We start from the raw sequence: 23,907 nt of genomic DNA, 5'->3' as shown, positions 1-23,907 counted from the left end.
GTTCACTACATTACAAGAGGTAATCCCCTCTGGTACAAAACAAGGGGATTACATGCAACATTGGAAATGAAAGATGCGTACTTTCATATTTAAATATTACCAGAACACACAAAATACCTGAGATTCAAAGTGGGGCACAAGCACTACCAATTCAAGGTGACATGCCCTCAGCCCCCAGGGTGTTTACAAAGGTCCTAACAGTGGCCGCCCACTTGCGAAAGTAGTCTATTCCAGTGTACCTTTACTTCCACTAATAGGAGACACACCTCAAAGGTGTGTACAGAGCACACAGTTCAGTCGACCTACTGTTCCAATTAGGATTCTCCATATATGAGAAAGTCAAGTCTAGTGCCCAGCCAAGTAAGACTATTTCTGGGAGCACTAATCAAAACAAACGACTAGACTTTCCTCCAACGAGAGGGTCTAAAACATGCTGTTTCAAATGCCTCAGTATGTAGCCGGTTTTCAAGTAACAGTGTGAAAGGCAATGTACCTTCTATGAATGATGGCTTCCTGCATTGATCTACTGCCACATGCCCGACTACGCATGCATCCAATGCAAGAGTGGTTAGCGAAACAATGGGGGAAAGCAAGTGGTATGTGGGACGATCTAGTAGGTGGTTTCGCAACCTCTAGTCCAATCGCTGCAGTGGTGGTCCAAAGACCACCTGTTGCGGGTGGGAAAGCCTTTCAACTCGCCACCAATCCACTCTTAAAACCGACTCATTCCTGACAGGTTGATGAACCCACTTTCTCCATCACACTGTACATTGGGGTGTGTTCACAGGCATTAACCAAAAAGCATATCAACCTTCTGTAATGGCTCGCAGTCTTCAAAGCACGCCAAGCATTCAAGACTCAGTTGGTACACAAGACAGTCCTCATCATAACAGACAGCCCCACAGCCAGGTTGGGGACACATTCTCCAGGGCTGTCCAAACTAGCCCGGAACATTTGGCTGTGGGCACTAAAACACAACCTGTTTCTCTTGGCACACCATGTTCCAGGGGAATTCTCTTCACTGGCAGATGTACTAAGCAGAAGTGTGGTGCTACCCTCAGAACAAAAGTGACATCTAAACTCAGACGTGCTACACAACGTCTTCTCAGACTGCAGGTTTATTTATTGGTCACTTGTTAGGTGCTTGTACCATTAGCAGGTTCACAGAAATTGACCTCTTTGCCACTCAGGTGAACTCACAATGAATAGATTACGTTTTCTGGTTTCCCCCAGAAAGGTTCCAAATGGAACGCCCTACTATTTAAAAGGTCAGGGAAATGTGCGTAATTTGCGTATGCTTTTCCCCCACAACACCTCAACAAGATAGCCCACAAGCTACACTGGGAACATGTAACTCTTATCCTGATAGCTCCTATGTGGGCACAACAAACATGGTTCTCACACCTGCAGATGATGTCCCTGTGTCCTCCCATGAAACTACTGTGTCCAACCAAATGCTGACACATGTTGACACAGGATCAAGGAAACCACTCCACCCATGCCCTCAGACATTGAACTTAGCAGCCTGGCTCCTGCGGTCATGGAATTTGGTACTTAAACTTGGGCCTATGATGTATGGAAATTGTTAAAGGCATGCAAACCCAACACAACTATTTTAACAAATGCAAGTGTTTTGTGCTGCGCTGTAAAACAAGCTCCCTCAATCTGATTGAATGCTCACCATCAAATATAGCTCACTGTCTACTCTATCAGACCCAGGCTTGGTCTTTTAACTCACTAAAAGCACACCTACCTGCTCTCAGCAGACACCAATTCACAGAGCAAAGTTGGAAAGTGACAGTAGTTAAAGCTTTCATGGAAGGTGTTAAGAAATGATACGCTTCAATTTATAAGCCTATTCCAGGTTGGGACATTAACATTTTACTTACAAGGCTCATGAGTGCCCCCTTCAAGCCCATGCACAAAGCCAGTCTTAAACATCTTGCATAGAAGACCGCTTTTCTTACAGCTATTTCTTCGATCGGAAGGGTCAGTGAACTGCAAGCACGAGCAGTACAGGACCCCTTTGTTATCCACAAAGGCACAGTAGTACTAAGCACTCGCCCACAGTTTTCAGCGAAATGTATATCTAAATTTCATGTGAACTAGTCCATAGAGCTTGCTGTGTTTTTCCAACAAGACAAGCTGAAAAAAGGCTTCATACAGTAGATGTACGAAGTCCTGTCATGTAAACCAACCTTTTTTGTATCCATAGCCACAAGAAGAGAAGGTGATCTGATCTCTAAATCAGCAATTTCAAAACTCATTGTCAACTGCATCTTACTTTGCTATTGTCTTGCTAAGAGAATGTTGCCATTCAAGCCTAAAGCACACTCGACTCGAGGCACTGGGGCAATTTTAGCTTTCGTTGCAAATGTGCCCTTAGATGCCATTTGCCAAGCTGCCATTTGGAGTTCTGTGCACACTTTCACCCAGCATTACTGTCTAGACACACGTTCCATGGATGATATGCAGGTGTGACAAGCAGTGTTAAAACCTCTTTGCAGCGCTACGTTCAACCAATCCACCTCCTGCTCCAAGTATTGCTCGCTAATCTATTCAAAGCATGTGATTCTAAGCAGATCCACAAGCCTCAGAATACATACATTACTTACTGTCATCAAATTTCTGATGCTTGTATTTGCTTAGTTTCACATGCGCCTCACCCATCCTTCCCCCTTTCAGTTGAAGGTTCTTGGGGGGGGGGGGCGGGCGACTTAGATTTGTTTCCCCCTCATGATCTCTAACTACACTCTGCACTTAAACTTTAGATGCAAACGAATAATCTGATGGACCTTGAATCGTGAGGTATCATAGACACAGTCAACGTCACACTAGGGATAGAATTACAAACCTGCCCAGTAAACACCCCTTTTCGAACTTGGAAAACTTCATGTGCAATGCAACGCAGCTACCACTAGATTTCGACCTATGCAAAATATGTGAATACAAGCCAATACAAGCCTAAGAAATACGATTACGGTAAGTAATGTATGCCATGTACTTTCACCATAGGTTAAACTGCATTCAATGACTTCAATCAGCAAAGGGGGTAAGTAAAGTGATGCAGTGAAGATAGAACCAAGTCGCAAATAATATTCCCTAACTTCAGCAGTCAATCCCCAAGAATAATGGGGATTTGTGCCCAAAAGTGACAGGAGCCACAAGGGTTCTACCTAGAATGTTTCTAACGGGTAAGTTCCTTGTGTTGGTGATTGGTCAAAAGAAAAGATGCAACAAAGGTACTAGGTAAGTAAAAAGTGTACTTATCTTTCAAATGGTACTACCCAGGTTTGACGACCAAGTCGGTGGAATGGAATGTGAGAATGAAAGACTTGCTCTGTGTTATCCTATGGTGGACAGGGAAGACAAGTGGTTTGCGTTTACTTTACCCCCGCACCCCACCCTGATTTTCCCAGATGACTTGATGGGTCGACTGGGGTTGCATTTCCCACGGGTTGTTTTGGTGAGAGGTGCACAAGAGCTGCGGATGCAAGGATACTTCTGGTTTGGTCCAGGAGCAGAGTGCAACCCTTGGCAATGGAGGAAGTGCAGGATTCACTGATTCGGCCCCCTTCTGGACACTTCACAGGACGGGGGAAGATGAGTTGGTGATGGCCACTGCACACAGATAGTGGGCGTCCTTCCAGTCTTGTTGCAGAAGTCTTTCCAGGACAGGATCCCTTGAGGCTGGGCTGCTGAAATTCAGCAGGAAGGTGACTTGAACCACACGCTGGCAACCACCAAAGGTCTGGGTGTAGACGCAGAATGGCGATGCTTCTGTCTGGGTAGGACACGAGAGAGCTAGTCAGTACACCGGGTGGTCCATGGACCCTTCCAAAGGCTCAGGATGGCTGGATCCTCGAAGGTCTTGAGACTGGTTGGTCCCACCAGTCCAGGGGTTGAAAAACTGCACAGGGCCTTTGCAGATCAGGTAGTCAAACAGGGCTTCACCAGGCCAGACGTAGGAAAGGACGTCGGGCCTCTTTTACGAACAGTATTCAGATCTTCAGTCAGCTGTTCGTCTATAGGGGATTCTTGGCACGAATGCTGATCTGACACATCCAAGCTCACCAATGGCAAGGAACTGCACTATTCAATCAGGGGCAACTATTGGTGGTTACCCCCTCATGTCCTGCACCCATACTCTGGCACCACAGACGTGGAGTGGAACTTGACAGTCCCATCCATTTCCTGGGCCACACGTGCACACTCCACGCAGCACTAGCTTGCAAAAGCAGCAGCTTTTGCAGTCAAGTGCATGACCTTATGTGGGATTTCCTGACATTGCAAGACAGGAAGGCCAACCGACGATGTGGCCAAAGAACAAGTCTCATGGTGTGGCCATTTTAGGGCACCAACCGCGTTTAGTAGCCATACTCTGTAAACAGGGAATGTGCACAATAGAAATGGCACAGAAATGGTCAAAATATTTCTGCTGCCACAAGCCTCTTTATGGTGCCCTTCCCGGCACATCCTCTGCTAATCGGAGGGAGGTGCCATACACTATGCTGCCTAATCATGGAAGGTATAAATCTGCACCCTGGATGAGATCCACCTTGGAGAAAGATAGGTTAGCTCTGATAAGGTCTATGGGGATCAGGCTAGGATAGGGGATTTAAGCCCTGAAGTTGCATCTCCCCTTGCGATATGCATCCTGATTCAGGCTGAAACTATTTATTTCTTTAATTTTTTACTTTGATATGAGCACACCACCTTATCCGAAAAGTCTTGCTGTACTATCTGAAAAGAACTGTGGTCTTGTGAAGCTCATGTTTGTGGAGATTCAGAGTCAGCCTTGTGTTTGGAACAATCTGTGCTTTGAATTGAGCTCCCAACCAAGCCAGCAACTTAAAGAAAGACATGCTTACTCATTTTCTTGCTTCTGTAACTGTATCACAATGCCTTTATGCAATGTCTGATCCTCTGACCTAACCATCAGGCTTCAACAGTGCTGTAATGCAATCGGCCCATGATGGAGTGAGCCGGTGAGTTGAAAATCTACTGGTGTCCCGGTTTGGAAGATCTCCTGTGGTGGTGGCGGTCAGCATTTCTCTTCAATGGGGCCATTCCTCAGCCTGTGCATGATCTCATACCGCTCTGGTGAGCATTTACTTCTCTGGAGGACTAGGGGAGGTCTCCTGAAAGCTTTTTGAGTGAGTTTTCTCTAGCCTAGTAGATTGGTTGCCTGTTAAAGATTTATTTATTTCTTAGCGGTTTGGCTGAATGTGACCATTTTCCTTCAGTCCAACTGGAGGACCTATTTCCAGACCTTAGCCAACAATATAGCCTTGCTAGTTTGCTTCGGGGCCTTGGCGAAAGTAGTGTGCTGTTCACTCTCTAGTATGGAAGGAGAATGCATGCTTTGACTAGGCGGTACGCAGCCTCACACATGAGAATTGTCAAAAGGTTTTGTAGGAGTTATCTGCGTTCTATGGTGTTTCCAAATCCTATCCTTTTGATTTCCTTCAAATCCAGAGGTTTGGTTTCTGTTTGTTGCAGTGTTTCCAACTCCAGTGGCATTGTGAGTGCTCTGGTGATGGACCGAATGCTAGATTCCATCAGTGCATTATACTCCTCTGCTCATTTAATGGATTCAGTGCAGCTTCTAAGGTTTGTTAGGCAGAAACCTGTGCAGTTGCCTCTAGGACCACTGCAAAAGATATAGGACTATAGGTGTTTGGCAGTAAACCCACTTGTTAGCAGTCTGTACCACAGAGATTCACTTGGTAGCTGTGGCTGAGCACTCAGACTTCTCTCAAGAAGAGTTAGGCAGTATACAGAGTATTCACAATAGGTCAAGAGAACACAATAGAACAAGTAATACACTGACCATGGCTTGTTGTAAAAGAGATATAATTATTTATTTAAAACCACATCTAGAAAAACACACAGGCACTAATAGTAAGCAATTCAAAAACATAGTTACTAAAAGATATACACTCCCTTAAAAGAATATTAGACAAATCTTAAGTAAAGCCCCACTTATTTTCAGACAGCGGTGAGCGCTTAACGTAGATGGCACTCTAATAATTCGTTTTAAAAAGGGAGAGAAAAGCAGAGAATAAATTGAAACCGATCCCAACACTTTTTCACGAACACAACAAGAGAGGAAGGCAAAGTAACACTGTGAATTCAGAGTCAGTAGGCCGGATCCGCTTTAAGAGGATCAAAACGAAATGTGTACAAGGTCACATGGTTGCAGTGCACAAAAGTCTTGTAACGGTTCAAAAAGGAGTTGGACCAAAGAAAGGGACCAGTTAGAGGGTCAAGGTGGTCAGCCCAGTCCAGAAGGTTAAGGGGTTATTATTACCTTGTAGCAGCCTTTAGAAAGGGAGGCCTGGCGGACACAGTCCCTTATAGTGGTGAGAATACTCCAGCGGGGGCAGTTGTTCCTGGCAGCGGATGCAAGTCGGTGCTTCGTCCGGGGGAAGAGAGGATCTCGTCGGGAAGGAAGACAGGAGTCCGTTGCACTGCCAGGGAAGAAACCAGCCGCAGAGTTTCTCGGGTACAAGGAGCGGTCCGTTGATTCGCAGTCCAGTGGTAAGTGGCTATCCGGCTACCCGGGTGCTTGGCACGGGCAATTCGACCACAAACCGGTCTGGGGTGCGAAGAGAAGAAGGTAAACTGGTTGTGCCCACCAGTCAGGGGAAGAAGCCTCTCCAGCCGGGAGATCTTTTCTGTCGTCGGGAAGTGGTGAGTCAGTTCCGCAGGGCTCCACCGGTGGTGTCATCGTGGTTGGTCGACTCAGCTTCTCCCTCGTCGAATTCTCAGGTCCTGTGGCGACTTCTGAAGTTCCTGTCCCCAAAGCCCTGCTTTTATGCAGCATACCCCCATTCACCCAGCCTAGCTGTCAATCAAACATGCTAAGTGGTGAGCCGGCCGGCTCACCACTTGGGCTAATCACACAAGAGTGTGACTTGAGTTACCATGGTAACTCAGTCCAGGGTGCCTAAACCCCCTCCCACACCCTGTGGTACCCAGACAGAGTGGCACCACTTTTGGAGGCTTCTGTTTAGAAGCCCGCCAAAAAGTGGAACAAAGGGCTCGGCTTGGGTTGGAGTCGCAGAAGAGAACACAAATGCCATTTTAGAATCGAGTCTTGGCAAAAAATTCCAACCGGCGAATTAATATTAAATAAATAAACCGGCGGTATGTTCGAGGCTATTAGAATTAAATAATTAAAGTTGGTAGCCTCGAACAATGGGAAAATCCCATAGGGATATATTTGCGGTCGAATATAAAAAGTAGTATCCACTGCCACCAGCCAAAACTCGATCAGGGGGGGACCGAGACGTGCCCCCTCGACTAACAGACCCCAGGGCAATCGAATTTCCCCGACCAGTACGTCCACACTATGATGGTTTGTACCGGTTTCTGTTAATAATTTGGGACTAGTAAAGCCAATGGCGACTTTACATGCCCTGGGAGACAGGAGTCCGTCCCAGGGTATGGAGTCTATGGTGGGGTGTCACTATGACACCCCTGTGTCACTGCACAGAGAGTGCTGTGTAACACACATAGTAAAAACACATGAGGCCCTATGGAGTAAAGGACCCCATAGCCCATAAAACCCATTAACAGTCAAAGGAACCCCTCAATCATGTCCAAGAGTGGGAGAAAGAGTCTCACTCTTGGCAGGAGAAAAAAACAAACTCCAGAAATCCAGCAAAACTGCTGGGGGACTCACTAGGTTAGGAAATTCAGCCTAAAGAGAGAATTCTCCCTAACAAGGTTCTAGTCAACATTGATTCTGACAGTCGTAGGACATAATATGCAAACCTCCTAGATGTGCTGCCCCTGGAAGTTCCTTTTGAAGGTGAATCTGTTGTAGGCTTGTTACGTCCATAATATGAAACTTCATGCTGGCATGAAAGGCTGAGGTGCAGAGATTGGAACTTCTTTGGAGAAGTTCTGTTAATCATGCAGTGTGCTACATAACTAACTACAAAGATATTTGACTCTCATTGAAGAACGTGTTTGAAACCTTGATAAGTACCATGATCAGTTGTGCTCCATCTTTACTTTTTGATTATCCCATGCCAAGAGGGCTCATTTCTTCGTGTCGTCAAGGGCTACTTGGATGCTGATTTCAGTTCTTAAAAAGACCGCTAAGTAAGGTTCTTGTGTTACTGTTTCGACCCTTCGGCAGTTTTCTGTGGGTTTTGTCTTAAATCCTTTTCCCCCTCAAATCTTTTATTGTCCATTCCTGTGATCTGCATTTAACGTTCTTGAGGCTGCCTCCTTTGGTGTCCCTCCAATCCTGCTCCTCAGGTCATTTTGGCTGTTATTACATCCGCAAGATGTGAGTTGCAGGAAGTGTTGATGAAGCTGTCTTTTCTTGTGTGTTCAAAAGAGCAGGCTGCTCAGAGTTTGGATTTTTTTTGGTGTGGAACGTATTAATGCAATTTCATCTTAAAAAGGAGATTGTTTTTCTTCCTTTTGCATTCTTCCAATGTGACCTAATTATGCTTTAGGGTGATGGTCTTTTGTCCCAAAAATAGCAATACATGCAACTGTTCGCCCGCCCCCTCCCCCACCCCACACCCCCTGCTTAAACCTTTGTTAATCAATGTGCAAGTATATAGCCTGCCTTACAGGACGAAAACAGCATTGTAGAATTCCTGGAAGATGGCCACAGTCCAAATTGCAAGCTTCTAGCCCAGCATAAAGGGCAAATTCCTTTCTCCCCAAAGATCAGTCACTCACCAGTAGTGTGTAGCAAGTATAAATATTGTGGCCTTATCCATGGCTTCATGGGCATACAAATGAGATCTGGATGATTGCTTGAGCTGGTGTTGATCTGAGCAAAATGAGACGCTGCTGAGCAAAATGAGACGCTGCTGAGCAAAATGAGACGCTGCTGAGCAAAATGAGACGCTAATGAAATGGAAGCATTGTGAATAGTCTTAAATGACACAGCTACAACGAGCACCGGAAAAGTGATCTGACCCTGCAAATGCAAGAGGGTAAGACGTGTTAGTACCAATTAAGGTTTTACAAAAGTAAGTAACCTCCATTTTCAAACCCAGGCCTTTTGGGTTTGCCAATGCTGATTTATGTGTGAGGCAATTATTTCCATTTTGCCAAATAGGAGTTTAACCCCCCCCCCCTCATGTGACTGGGAACAGTAAGACAAAATTTGAAACTGTTAAAAAGGTGAGTAACTTTTAAACCTGATTTTGCACAGGATCCTGATTTGAAATAGTCAAAGAGGATCATCTTTGCAAGGCCTACATGTCTATGGGTTGTGAATGGTTGTTAGGTTGAGGTGGTCATGTTAGTAAGAAATGTCCCTATTAAATTCCAGGTTAATATTGTCCGTTACGGGTATGCACTACATAACCTGAACATGTGTACCTTCTGCTGTTCATTTGGATCCCCTATTCTTCACCATGTTTACAATTGTTTTCTCTTCTAGGATTGTGTGCAAATGGAAGACTCCACATGTGTCCTGGTCAAAGCACCCAGTAATTCATTGGCAATTCGGCTCAGTGACAAAGGCTACACGCAGATGATACAGAGATTCACATTTTCGCATGTAAGGAAAAGTTACTACACTTCAACTTGAGACATCTTGTAGGAACACAGACAGCCATAGTGCTTTATAAACTGACCTGAAATTGTAGTTTGTTTGTTCGTAATGTTCTTGTAGCTCCTTCATTCAATATGCTCTTGCGTCCTTCTGTTATGCTAACTAGATGAGTATGCTTCTTGTACCACTAATTTTGTCCTTGGATCACTTTGGGTAGAGAATGTCAGAACACTTTCTAAAAAAAAAAAAAAAAAGAAAAAAGTGAATTTGTAGTAGCCTGACAATTTGGGTGCTTTCCGTTTTCTCTCTCTCGCTCTGAGCTCTCTCTGGGCTCATGTTCTGTATCTCTCACACTCTCTCTCTGGGCTCTGTATCCGTCCTCCCGTAAGAAAAGTATAATTATGTGGGTTAGTGGTATGGACGACACAGGATCCAGTAGTATGTATGGTAGGCTTTGCTGTGAATATTCCCTGTCATCCGGCTGGGAATCCTCAGTAACATAGAGAAGTTTAAACTTAAACTGAAATTTCAATCACTTTCGTGCTCCATTGTCATTTTGGGTCATACTGCTCACAGCCAATAGAAACTCGTCACTTGCCTCCTCGTTTCGGCCTTCTTCCTATAAATTTATTTTTTTTACTGCATGTTAGTCCTCAAAAATCATCTCTTGAGCTTTTCTACAAATTAAGTTGGAATTGAACAACTTTTCTGGGAAAAATATTTCTGATGTTTGTTAATCTGCTTAGAATCACATGTTGTGCATAGTCCGACATCCAGTGGTCACTGCGGAGTATTGCATCTTGTTTTTCAGAAGTCGTAAAGGGGACGTCGACATAGGCGTATCTGTACTACTATCCCTATGGTGACGTGTAGTGTACCCACAATCCCTCATGTGTCGAGGTCCCTCAGATTGTTTTTTTCCGCCCAGAATACTGGTCGCCTTATGCGGAGCTCGTAAGAGACATTGCCATTTAACGTTTATTCGACCCTTGGTCGATTTATCAGTTACTGTTTAATTAACCCAACTCCAGCCCTCTTTCGACGGCCATTCAACTTCCCCGCTGAGTCAAGATCTTCGACGGAGGTGATCCTATCGGCGCTGCCTAACACGTGGCCCGGCATCGCCGGCCTACACAGTAGGGATAGTGGGGGTTGGTGTGGACATTTCTGTTTCTTCTAGAATGCCTTTCCCTTTCTCCCCCCTTTCCTTCCGGGTCGTTATCACTAATTACATCCTCAGCTATGGAGAGGACTCCTTTTAGATTTTGCCCACATTGTAACAGCAATCTTCCGTGGAAGGACCAGCATATAAGCGGTGTAACCACTGCTTACCTCTCAACCACAATGAGGCCGGGTGTGATGCCTGTAAACTCCTTCGTCCTAAAACTTTGAAGGAACAGAGGGTCAAGAGGTGGGCAGCCTACAGCACGTCGAAGGCTGATTCCTCACACGCGGCCGCCGCCGAGTGTGACGAGGGGGATAGTGATAATGCTACCTCTCTAACGGAGGTTGTTGACCTCTCAATGGAGCGCACCCGCTCCATCGCGTCTGTCCCCGGCCCCGAAAAGCTTGGCTCCGGCCCTACTTATGAGGATGTACACCCCGGCGACGCTGTCTCACACGAAAAAGTCACTAAACGCACAACCCACGGCCATTCGTCGAGTAAATCGAAGAAGGCCTAAGCGCCATCAGAGATGCCGAATTAACCGGCAGCCTCTGCCGACCGTAGGGGTCGCCAGCCCTCGCCGCATACGCGCCTTGCGACTGGGCCGTCTTCAACTAAGGGCGCTACCACCAAAATGTCAGTCGAAACGCCTCGTAAGAGGGCGTCCGTCGACGGTAAGGATCCGGCTCCGCCAAACTATTCACGACCAGCCCTCGACGGACAAACTAGTTGTGGAAAGGATAGCTAGAATAGTCTCCAAAGACGCGCAGGAATGGCTGGTGAAGGAGTCACCAAAGTCCGCTCAGGTCAGAGAGGTGCCGAAATCTACAGAGGGTACGCCGGAACCTTCCCCCACCCCCCCCTATGTCGAAGGGAAAACCCAGAGATACGTCCCCAGTGCCAGGCCCACGAGAAGGGTTCTCAGAGGGCGACGGGGGTATATCCTCCACGCTATGGGAGAGATCTCGACGCCTAGAGGCGGAGGAGCAAGCCTTTCCGCCACTAGACCGTTCAGGGTTATCCCAGTGGACTAGGGAAAGATTTGAATCCTGTATGGACAGGCAAGATAGGTTTGTGTCCACTTCTTAACACACTACACCCAAAAGGCCAATGGAGGTGCTCCCTGAAGACCCTTGGGCCAAATTCCCAAGACTTTTTGACCCACTTAACGAAGAAATTGATACATATGACCTCACTGAAGAGGATCCACATTTTCAGGAAGAGGAAGAATTCCTAAATACTGAGGATCTACAAAACACTGTAGGGGACTTTGAGGAAGATCCAGACATATGTGAACCACAGCCCTAGCAGTCACCAGGGGTGTCAACAGACCCTGATGTTTTAGATCTCCCCTCTCCTCAGACCACACCGGTTAGAGACCCTTTGCCTGTGGATGATCAACCCACTTTCAATGCAAGGCTACGCAAGGTGGCAGCACATTTTCAAATTGAGACGGAGGAAACTACCCCACAAGTAGATTTCGTTGAGAAAATAATTAAGGAAAAGCCGTCTGCTAGCCAAGCCATACCCCTTCTCGCCTCAATTAAGAGACGCCTTGTTCCCTCTTTATCTACACCTGCATTGGTTAGAGTCAATCCAAGGATCGAGAAGCTTTTTAACCCCTCACCTTCTGATCCCTTATATATTAGGGGTCATTCATACCGGATTCCCTGGTAGTAACCTCCACGAGGGAAAAGGCGGGGGTTCCGCTATCTACTAGCGAAGCACCCCCGGACAAAGAGGAGAAGAAGCTTTATGCCTTAGGGAAGAGGATTACATCATCTGCAGCTTTTGCATAGCGCATTGCGAACAATACAACTTTGTTGGCTAGCTACGCCGATGCCCAATGGGGACTGTTGCGCAAAGGCCTACAAGAAGCCCCTGAGACCTTGTGAACCTGCTTATTAGCCACTGTGACAGAAGGTACTTGGGTAAACCACAGCATCATCAAGAACACCTGAGGTGCTGCGGAAACAGCTGGCCGGTCACTAGTCCAGTGTGCACTTCTTAAGCGTCATGCTTGGCTCAGAAACTCAGGTTTCAAGCCAGAGACACAGACGTCCCTCATCAACAAACCCCTTGAAGACTCCAACTTGTTTGGCAAGGCTGTTGATGACGCAATGGAAACAGCTAAGAAGGACCACAAAACACTTAACAAGACCTCCTAATAAGCGAGGTTATGGCAACAGGCACTTTTTTCGTGGCCAACGACAAAATCAACAATAATACATCTCAGCCAGCAACTGGTCCTCCCCTCAGGGAACCAATGGACCGTATGCGCAAAGAGGACAATGTCGTGGCAAGGGAAGGAGTTGGGGGCCCCACTCCCAGAGGCTCCCCGGCTACCACCACCAAATGACCGGAAAGTTCGGGTCCCCTCCCATGCATCTCCGTTCGGGGGCCGGTTAACATCATTCCTGCAAGCATCACCGGAACACCTCTCCATCCTTCTTCAGGAAGTCGAACTGCTGCTGGAAAAAGGAGCCATAGGCAGTGCCTCTATCACAGGTAAAGGAGGGTATTTATTCAGTGTACTTCCTTGTACCCAAAAAGGATTTAACCATGCGCCCTGTATTAGATCTGCACCCAGCGAACAAATTCGTTAAACCTCAGAAATTTGGATGGTGACTTTGCAAGAAGTAATCCCCATGCTCACACAGGGGTATTATATGGCAACACTGGACATGAAAGATGCATACTTTCATATTTCAATGTTGCCAGCGCACAGGAAATACCTCAGGTTCATGATAGAAGGCAAACACTATCACTTCAAAGTGCTACCCTTCGGCATAGCCTCAGCGCCAAGGGTATTCACGAAGGTTACTGGCAGTGGCAGCGGCACACCAGCGCAGGTTGTCCATTCCGGTCTACCATTACCTCGACGACTGGCTCATAACAGGGGATTCTTACGAAACGTGCTTCTCAAATACCCAAAAGACTGTAGACCTTTTGTTCCACCTGGGCTTCTCCATCAACGAGAAGAAGTCCAGTCTAGACCCCCAGCCAAGTCAAGCAATTCCTAGGGGCTCTAATTTGAACAAAGGACGGCCTCGTCTTCCCCTCCAACGAGAGGGTCCAAAACATGCTGTTTCAGATCTCTCTATATGTGGCCGGTGGAGAGGTGATGGTACGCAAAGCCATGCGACAGCGAGGAAGGATGGCGTCATGTATTTATTTGGTACCTCACGCACGCCTGCGCCCAATGCAAGAGTGGCTCAACAGCCAGTGGTGTCGGGCCACCAGACAATGGGACGATCTAGTGGTGGTCTCAGGCCTTGGTTCTCTGGCTGCGCTGGTGGTCGAAGGAAAACCTCGTGTTGGGGAAACCAGTCGCCACCCCCGCAGTGGAAGCCACTCTAACCACAGACACATCCCTCACAGGATGGGGGGGCTCACCTATCCCATCAGACTGCACACAGAGTTTGGAAGAGTGTGGCGTCCAAACACAACAACTTGCTGGAACTGCTGGCGGTCTTCAAAGCACTGAAGGCTTTCCAGACACACCTACAAGGGAAAACAGTGCTGATCCTCACAGACAGCACCACGGCCATGTACTACCTGAACAAGCAAGGGGGCACTCACTCTCCAGGACTGTCCAAGCTGTCCCAGAAAATCTGGAAGTGGGCTCTCAAACACATGTTCCTGTTATCTCAACATGTACCAGGGGAACTCCATCTTCTGGCAGACGGACTCAGCAGAGACTTCCCTCTGCCCGCAGAGTACGAATGGCGACTACACAAAGACATTGTCTTCCCAGAGACCGACCTGTTCGTAACTCTGGAGAACATCCAATGCCAAGATTACGCCTCTAGGTACCCCCAGAACCGCTCCAAGGGGAACGATCTCTGGATAACATGGTCAGGGAAATTTGTCTATGCTCCACCCTCCCCCCTCCCCCAACTCCCCTTCTCAACAAGATAGTGCACAAGATGCACCAGGAACCAGTTACCATGATACTGGTGGCCCCCATGTGGGCCCGCCAACCCCGGTTCGCTCGTCTGATGGAGAGGTCATTGTCTCCTCCAGTGAAACTACCCTGCCCGTACAAGATGTTGTCACAGGACAGGGGCAAACGCTGCACCCATGCCCACAGACCCTGAACTTGGCAGCCTGGCTCCTGAGGTCATAGAATTTGGACATGTGCAGCTCCCACAGAGATGCATGGACCTGAGAATGTCCATGCATCTCTGTGGAAACCGAACACTTGTTACTGCTACTCTAGCAAGTGGAAACGGTTCGTCATCTGGTGTAAGTCAAAGAGCATCAACCCCGTTGACTGCTCTCCCACACAGATTGTTCTATACCTGACTCACTTGTTGGACTCAGGTTTAGTCGTTAATTCTATTAAAGTTCACCTAGCTGCATTCTCCGCCTACACTACGTCTCAACATAAGGTGTCATGGTGGAAAGTTCCAGTTATTAAAGCCTTCAAGGAGGGAGTGAAAAGAATTCACCCTCGTATATATCACCCAGCTCCCGGATGGGACCCCAACGTTGTACTAACCAGGCTAATGGGCTCCTCCTTCGAGCCCATGCATAAAGCAACCCTTAAGGATCTCACTCTTAAGACTGCTTTCTTGATAGCTATCACCTGCATTAGGAGAGTGAGTGAACTACAAGCGCTCTCTATATTAGATCCCTTTGTAACAATTCACAAAGATAAGGTTGTTCTACGCACACACCCTAGGTTTGCACCGAAGTTCATTTCAAAATTTCATGTCAACCAGTCTGTAGAACTACCAACGTTCTTTCAAAACCCATCTAACTTGTGAGAAAAGAGCCTGCACACACTTGATGTGTGCAGAGCGGTCATGTTTTATATGGAAAGAACTAGACCACTGAGAAAGACTAATCAGTTTTGTCTCAGTGGCGGCAGGAAGAGAAGGAGATGCAGTTTCCAAATCCACTATATCTAGATGGATTGTCCAGTGCATCACTCTGTTTCTCTCTTGCTAAGAGAGAAATGCCCTTCAAGCCTAGAGCACATTCTACTCGAGGCACTGGGGCATCCATAGCATTAATTGCAAATGTTCCCCTTGAGTCAATTTGCAAGGCGGCAACCTGGAGTTCTGTACACACCTTTACAAAACACTATTGTCTAGATGCCCATTCTAGATCTGATTCCCAGGTGGGACAAGCAGTACGAAGACATCTTTTCTCTACTGTTCCTTCTCACAACCCACCTCCAACTCCGGGTACTGCTCGCTAGTCTATGTACAACATGTGATTCTAAGCAGATCAACAAACATCAGAAGACCTGCATTACTTACCGTAAAATAATTTCTGATGGTTGTATCTGCTTAGATTCACATGCGCCTGCCTTTCCTCCCCGCTCGGATGGAAGGAACATAGACGTCTTATTACTTCTCTCTTTTCTGTACTCACTCACGTTAGTCATAAGGCTCCCTCATGACAGATAAAATACAAACAGAGGGACCTCGACGTGTGAGGGATTGTGGGTATACTACACGTCACTATAGGGATAGTATTACAGACACACCTATGTCGACGTCCCCTTTTCGACTTTCGAAAAACAAGGTGCAATACTCCGCAGTGACCACTGGATGTCGGACTGTGCACAGCATGTGAATCTAAGCAGATACAACCATCAGAAATTCTTTTACGGTAAGTAATGCATGTCATATTTTTCGACATCTACTCGACGACGGGCGTTGGCAAAAGTGCTACTTTCATGGACCGTTCCTGCTGCCGGTAATCTTCGACGAAGCTTTGTCTGCGCAGTTGGGCTTACCTCATGGCGGAATCCACAAGGAAAAGCCTGTGCAAGACCTGCTCCCGCTCTGGGCTGAAGAATGTCTACGTGAAGGATCACCACAACGACTGACTCTACTGCCTTCATCCACACCATGTTATCCAGGACCGCGAAATCTGCCAATAGGTCTCCCAACACGTTGAGGGATCGTCATTTATCTCATCGCGTGGCTCGAGGATCCTGGGGCTCGGCTTCAGTACAGAGTCCTGCCTCGTTAGGGCAGCCTAGCGAAGCAGGTCTAGGTCGCATGAAGTCCAGGCCACAAGCAAGAGGAGGCATAAAGACACCCCCGGTGACGAGCCCAGATCCTCGCACAAGGACCGGTCTTAACCAAAGTTCAGTGCCCAAGGGGTGTTAACAGAGGAAGAGAGCCAAGGCCTTTTCCATAGTCCACGTCAAAGTCTGGTGGCCACTCTTCGACTTCTATGTCGAAAACAGGCTTGTCGTGGAAATCTCTAAGCCATCATCGTCCGCTCCACTCCAGGTAATCTACCTCAAGGCCATCAACACTGTCCCGATGGCACATCAACAAAGTCCTTAACGACCACGACTACCGCGTCATCGAAAAATATCAACTGTCACGACCACAAGGATTTTGTCAACTGCATCTACGTCCACAGCTGTGATTCCCTCGTCGACGGGCAAAAGGGGTTCCTCCATACTATTGGTGCTGTTGTCACTGAAGTCTGACACCCACACTAGCACACTGCCAATGACGGCCCGTCCACAGGCATCATTCCCAAACCTTGGGGTGGCCTGTAACGCTCACCTGATTCCCGCAGAGGCGCCGGTCTTGACTGGGCGTATACCGTACCTTCAAAGGTGATGTGTAACACACGGCTGGCTCTTTGGGCTGGACCTCTGTGCACTGTATGTCTGACTCGAAGGGTAAGATGTCTGCAGATAGAAAATATGGGATTAAGGAACTGGGTTATTGAATGTCTCCCTCTTCTTCCCTTTCTCTTCTCCTGTAGAACCCCAAAGGTTAACGCTCTCACCTTAGGTAAGTGAACGCCGTGCTCTCCATCTGCCTCGGGGCAGGGTGCTGTAACCAGTTTCTTCACTGGATAAGGGGAGCAGGCCTCTTGACTTCAGAGGACTGCTGTCCGTCGTTTACTGCACGAACGGTACGTTTCGAGTAATTCTAATGTCTTTAAAGTCTTTAGTAATGATGTTTCTTGTTTTGCAGGGTTCCGGCGCTGGGGGATGACGGGCTGAAGTGAGTTGAAGATGGAGCCTGTGTGATGAATAGAAGCGCCTGGAAGCACGTAAGTAAGCGCTTGTTGCCTGCTTCACGATGCGCTCTAACTACAAGTTCAGAGCGGCTGCAGGGTGCCGGAATACCCACTGGGTTAGATGTGGAAAGGAGTAATGGCACGTGAGTATTAAAGTTCCCCAATGTCTTTAAACGCACCTTGTTTTGTCTTTCAGATGCGGGATGCAGCGCCGAAGGCCTCCGGAGCGTGCGAAGAGTTGGTAAGCTTTTGTCTTTCAGATGCCGGAATGCAGTGTGAAGACCTCCGGAGCGCACGAAGAGTAGGTAAGCCTTTGTCTTTCAGATGCCGGAATGCAGCGCGAGGCGTTGGTGACAGCCGATGGACCAGGTAAGTGAAGAGCTGTCACTGAAGACCGTAATGCTAACCTGTTCTTTCTTGTCTTTATAGGTGTTGCTGAAGACTGGATTCAGGATGGTAAGCCTTTTTCCTTAGGCCCAGGATCAGATGCAGAAGACACAATGAGCGTTCTGCTGCAGAGGATGCAGAATAACGCAAAGCAAGATTCATCCATCGGGTGTGGTTTAAATAGCCTCCTGTAGTGCTTAGGTGTCTCCTTCCACAGCCACGCCTAGGTAAGAAAAGAGTTCCTGCTTTCCAGAAGAGTTCCAGTGTTCTGAATCTAGGGAGTGGCTCCTGCCCCACCCAACAGGAAAAGTAGTTCCAAACAGAAGAGGATCAGAGGCTCAACTGGCAGGCAAGTAAGCAGCATGGTCTGCTGCAGGTAAGTCCACCCAAGCATTATGAGCCCGGCGCTTCCAGCGCTGGGACTGGGCATATTTATGAGCCTGGTGCCACTGGCGCCAGGACTGGATCCAAAAGGTCCCAATTGGGACTGGTTGGCACTCAGAACCTGGGTTATGGATCTGCTTCCAAGGGAGTTGGGAAAACCCTGACCTTTTGGAAGCAGAGATCATGACATGGCCTTGCTGCTGGGTGGTATTGTGGTGCCAGAGCCAAGTCCATCCCAATCGGATTTGGAGGAAGCAGGGGGGGGAGGAGGCCATTATATCACTGTCTTTGCCGAAATGCAGGCCATCACCTGCCAAAATGCAGGACATTACCTCCCTGAAGTTCACCGCCGGATGAGACCAGCCTGATCAGGATACCATGTTTACCCGCTCTAAATTCAGCTCAAGCCATCGATCTACCAGAGACATGTCAGTAGAAATTTTTCTACTTCAACCACTCTGGTGGCGATGTTGCAACAACAGCTGCCTGCTCCAGCCCCAGTTACTGAACCTATCAGGCGACCTCGCTCCGAGGCCCCCAGACCTTCCAGGGAAATGGATAACATTCCTTGTCACCCCAGGAGGGGTAAGCAACACCTCCCGCGCACTTGCGCTCATTCTCAAAATCTCTCTCACTGTGTCTCTCTGTGTCTCTGTGTCTCTTTGTCTCTCCTGATGAAGTAGGGGCCTTCCATGCTCTCATGTCTTTGTTTGGCCTTGCGTCGGAGCAGCAGCGAAAGGGGAGTGTGCTGTAACAGTGCAGGAAGTCTGTCATGTCTTTCCCACTGGGACGATGGCCTCATCACCTTGGTGCATCCCACAACTGCCGGCTGCCAGTAAAAGGTCGGCTAACCTTTCGTCATCCTGCTCTGTTCTCCCAGACAAAGGAGGCAAAGGCCTTTGGTAAGAGGATCATTACCAACGCAGCCACAACTATCAAGGTGGCTAATGCAATGGCCATGTTTGCACGTTACGATCACGAGCTGTGGTACAAGTTGTGTTACCTTGCTGGAGTTCCTGCCAGATGACAAAAAGCAAGAGGCCTTTAAGGTCTTAAATAGAGGCATGTTGGCATCAGACCATGCCGTTGTGGTCTCTGTGGACATTGCTGATACTGGTTTTCGCCAGCTAGGGAAATGGAGCAGTCCTACGTAGCAGGGTTGACTTAAGGCCAGATTTTCGACCCAATGTCCAGTCTAGGGAGGTGTGGGGGTGGTGGGGGCCCGAGGGTGGTGGGGGGGGGGGGGGGGGGAGAACCACCGTTTGAGCCCATGCACCAAGCATCTATTAAGCATCTTTACTGGAAAGTCGTTCTTGGTGGCTATAACTTAAGCCAGCCGATTGGGGGAGATCCAGGTGTTTTCCATAAAACTGCCCTATTTGACGTTTCACAAGGACAAGGCTGCCCTACGTACCAACCCAACATTTGTGCCAAAGGTGCCATCTGCCTTCCACCTAAATCAGCAGGTGGTTCTGCCTGTATTCTATGACACACCGTCTCCAGCGGAGAGAACATTGCACACGCTGGATGTGGTGCATGCTCTCAAGTATTATGTGGTGCGTACGAAGTCCTTCTGTACAGCAGATGAACTATTTGTTTCATTTGGACCTTGTGGGCCTGGGAATGCTCTCTCAAAGCCCTCCATTGCAAGGTGGATTGCTGCCTGCATTTCATTCTGCCATCAGCAAGCCGACAGTTGCTTCACGGCAGGCCCCAAGCTCACTCTACCAGAGCAGTAGCTTCAACCACTGCTTTTATCTCTGGAATTCCACAGCCTACCATCTGCCATGCAGCCACCTGGAGATCAGTGCATACGTCCACCAGGTTCTACTCTGCGGCAGAGCCTACAGTCAGCAAGTCGGTTCTCCAGGGCCTTTGTACGTCAGGTGGGTAAGTCTACGGTGGTCTGTTATGCTGGCAGCTTGCCTCCAAGCATGGGTGTTGTTGGTAATACGGCTTTGTAATCTATTCAAAGCATGCAAATCTATGAGCGATCCAATGCTGTAGAAGGAATAAGTTACTTAACTGCAACTATGGTTCTCCAGCATTGGTATCTTTTATAGATTCACATGCGACCCTCGCACTTACCCTGCATGGCTCGTCTTTTGCCTCTTACTGCCACTTACGTGCGCTGCCAAATCTGAAGATGGCTGACAGGGGAGGAGCTAAGGGAGGTGTTTCTATTGGCTGTAAGCAGTATGATCCAAAATGACTGATGGAGCACAAGTGACAAAGATTTCAGTTTAAGTTTAAACTGCTCTGTCACTGAGGATTGCCAGCTTGACGACCGAGAATTTTCACAGCATGTGAATCCATGAAAGATACCAATGCTGCAGAACCAGAGTTACAGGTAAGTAACGTATTCCTTGCAAGCAGCCCTAAAAATATTCTGTACCCCGCCCCCCCCCTCCCACCCCATAGTTAACAGGGGATATGTAAACACTTAGCACCTTTCCATGGTGTGGTACTCTATGACAGCTGCACTGCCCATCCTCACCTGGTCCCATTTCTACTGTGCAACAATTTAGGGACTCCCTGCCATTCCCAAAATGGTGCCTGCCACCTGGGGACACATCATACTGAGCTTAAATTCATGTACTCTTGTACGCAATTCATGAGCTGGGCATTAGTGGAGTAGACCTTTCAGCATTCAACTTGAAAAAGGCAGCAGCCATGCAAACTGGGTCCAAACCTGTGACGCCTTTTTTTAATTCAAACAAAATGGAACCTATAATGTCCTACAATAAAACGTTTAGTATAATTTTCCGTCTTGTACAAAGGGGTGTTCATTTTTTTAATTTTTTTAATTGATTTTATTGATTTTTAAAACGAGGACATTGTGGATATCGATACATTCGTAACAAGGCAATTAGAAACTGAAAAGAAAGAGGAAGGTGGAGGGGAGGAAGGGGATGGGGGAGAGAGAAGGGGAATGAGAGAGAAGGATTAAGAAAGTGAAGAAGTTGCATTACATTACTTTTGATGCCAAATATCCCCGATTTCACAGAGGGGGCTTACATCCTGAAACATTCTAGCTAGTCTAAGTGGGTCGTAATGCCATCTATATAATAGTTTGATGCTGTGCATTTTATACTGACATGAGATGGAGGTTGTCTATGTCCTCCTGCATATCTTAAGCCATGTCTTAGGGGAGAGTTGTCTGCCGAGATCAGTTTCCCACTTGTGTTTTAGTGTGGTTGAGGGGGTTATGTTTACTTCAACTAGTAATTATCTGCGCTCCCTGGTGGAGGGTCACTGGTGTATAGGTCCTCATAGAAGAAGGCGAATGCCTCCTTGTATTCCTTCTGGGGAAGATTCTATTGTGTCTATTAAAGTGCCATCTGTCCTTTCTATCGTGTCTACCCATCTTTCTGCCCTTTGCGCCCTAAGCCGTGCCACAAGGAGGGCATCAGGTTTATCTCCCTTTTCGTAATACTTTTGTTTCAAATATTGTAAGGTCTGGGTAACCTTGCCTACCTCAAGGGCTTTCAGCTTCGAGTTCCTTGGCTTCAGCAAGGTGTATGGATCGACCTTGTGGGGATGTTTGAGCTAGGTTCCCCGCTGTGTCCAATTTCTTTCTGAGGTTGGACTCTATTAAAGTGCGTTCTCTTTTTTTCCTGGCCCCTTCTCTAATCAGGATCCCTCGCCACGTGGCTTTAGCTGCTTCCCACACATTTGTTTTCGCGACCTGACCAGTATCATTAGTTATGCAAAATTGTTTAATTTCATTTTCCAGTTCCTCCCTAAAGGCCACGTCAGACCACAATGATTCATTGCATCTCCACTTCGAGTTGCGTGGGGCAAGACCGTCCCGGTCCAGGTCCACCACGACCATATTGTGATCCGACCATGCAATGTGGTGTATGTCTGCATTCTGGAGTATCTTCATTAAGGCTTCAGAGAGAAATACGTAATCTATTCTAGTGAGCGTGTAATGGGGGAGAGAGCGGAAGGTGAATCCTTTGTCCGCTGGGTGTAGGTGACGCCAGCTATCCAAAAGGCCATACAGGGCAAGGGTTGTGTAGATGTCTGCGTACTCATTTGCCTGGGAGGGGTGGGAGCTGTCGCATGAGGTTTGCCTGTCCATGGTGCTATTCATCCATGTATTAAAGTCCCCCCCAAGTATCGTGTGCCCTTGTGCTTTGTGAAACAACCATTCCGTCGTTAAGGAGGAATCTCTTCTGGCCCTGGTTAGGTGCATAAATTGTAGCTAGGGTTACAACAGTATTCTTAATGGATCCTACTACTACTAGGGCTCTACCCTCAGTGTCGGACCAGGAATTGAGGCTCTTCGTGCAGAGGTTCTTTCGGATCAGGATCCCAACGCCAGCTTTTTTCAGAACACCCGAACTCCAGAAGGAATGGCCCACGAAACCGCTGGGGATCGTTCTCTCGTCTCCCTTCTGATATTTCGTTTCCTGCAGGAACATGATCTCTATGTTGGTTCTCTTAAAGTCTCTCGCCACTAAAGAGCGTTTTGTGGGGGAATTCAGGCCTTTCACATTGAGTGTGCATATACGTAATTTATGGCTTCTAAGTGTCGTCGCCATTGTTATTTTCTTGTATAAGGTAGCCCAATATCTGCATCTGTCTCTCTATCTCAATATATGCTTCGAGCCGTGTGTCCGATTTTGTGCGAGAGCACCAAAAACTGAGCGGTCTTGATGGGACCGTTTCATATTCCGGATGCTCTGTAGACTGAAGTTTCATGGGTATTTCCATCTCCCCTCCCCTCGCATATTGTTCCGTCCCTTTGGGTTGTGTTTTCCCACCCTCCCCACCCCCCAAACCACACTGCATCCGGTTCGGCTGGGTTATATTCACCCAGACGTCCTCGGACCACCAGCGGGAACCGTACAACGAACGGTCCCAATTATATAGTGTTACAACATAACGATGAGCCCCCAACTTCCCCCCTGCAATTCAAACGTTTGTTAACAAGCTGAACCATTTTGCCAGTTTACATCACATTCCCACTTCTCATGTTTCCCTCTCTTCCAGGTGGCTCATGAACCCTTGTCCCCTCCCCCCGACCCAAGTGTCAACCAGAGCTCATTGGCTCCCGTCTCAGGAGTGGAACCTTACCCTCGGCCAACTTCTGGGTGGGATGTCCGCCTTGGTATGGGCAGGGTAAGGGGGGGTTGTAAGTCTCACCTTCATTTGTGGTTATTCGGTGCATGTTGATGCGTAGTTATCGGCAGACCTCAATGAGCTAAGTGTCCGTCTTAGGGTGCACCCGTGGAAAAGTAGCCCAACGATCTAGGCGACATCATTGTTCGGCATTCGGGGAATTGTTCATCTGCCTATATTTCCTAGCACCAAGCATCTTCTTTCTTCGTGGGCTCTTAGTGTGCCATTCCCTATCCTCAGATCTTTTCCCACTTTGAGATGGTTCTTCTTCATAGGTTCCTAGCAGGTCGGCAATGCA

The 23,907-nt window shown here is 47.7% G+C and overlaps 1 protein-coding gene across 3 annotated transcripts in view; it reads left to right on the top strand.

Annotated features, from left to right (window-relative positions):
• KIF20B (kinesin family member 20B) overlaps positions 1–23,907 on the top strand; it is a 2,369,321-nt gene that overhangs the window by 420,305 nt on the left and 1,925,109 nt on the right. For all 3 annotated transcript variants that reach the window (XM_069611316.1, XM_069611317.1, XM_069611318.1), the window contains exon 4: positions 9,422–9,541. In XM_069611316.1, coding sequence (XP_069467417.1) covers positions 9,422–9,541 — 120 coding nt within the window. The remainder of the gene's footprint in view (positions 1–9,421; positions 9,542–23,907) is intronic.

The sequence above is a fragment of the Ambystoma mexicanum genome, chromosome 8, assembly GCF_040938575.1.
Source record: "Ambystoma mexicanum isolate Mex_15411 chromosome 8, UKY_AmexF1_1, whole genome shotgun sequence".
NCBI lineage: Eukaryota > Metazoa > Chordata > Amphibia > Caudata > Ambystomatidae > Ambystoma > Ambystoma mexicanum.
The sequence above is the reverse complement of the archived record's forward strand: the minus strand, read 5'-3'. Positions and strand labels throughout refer to the sequence as shown.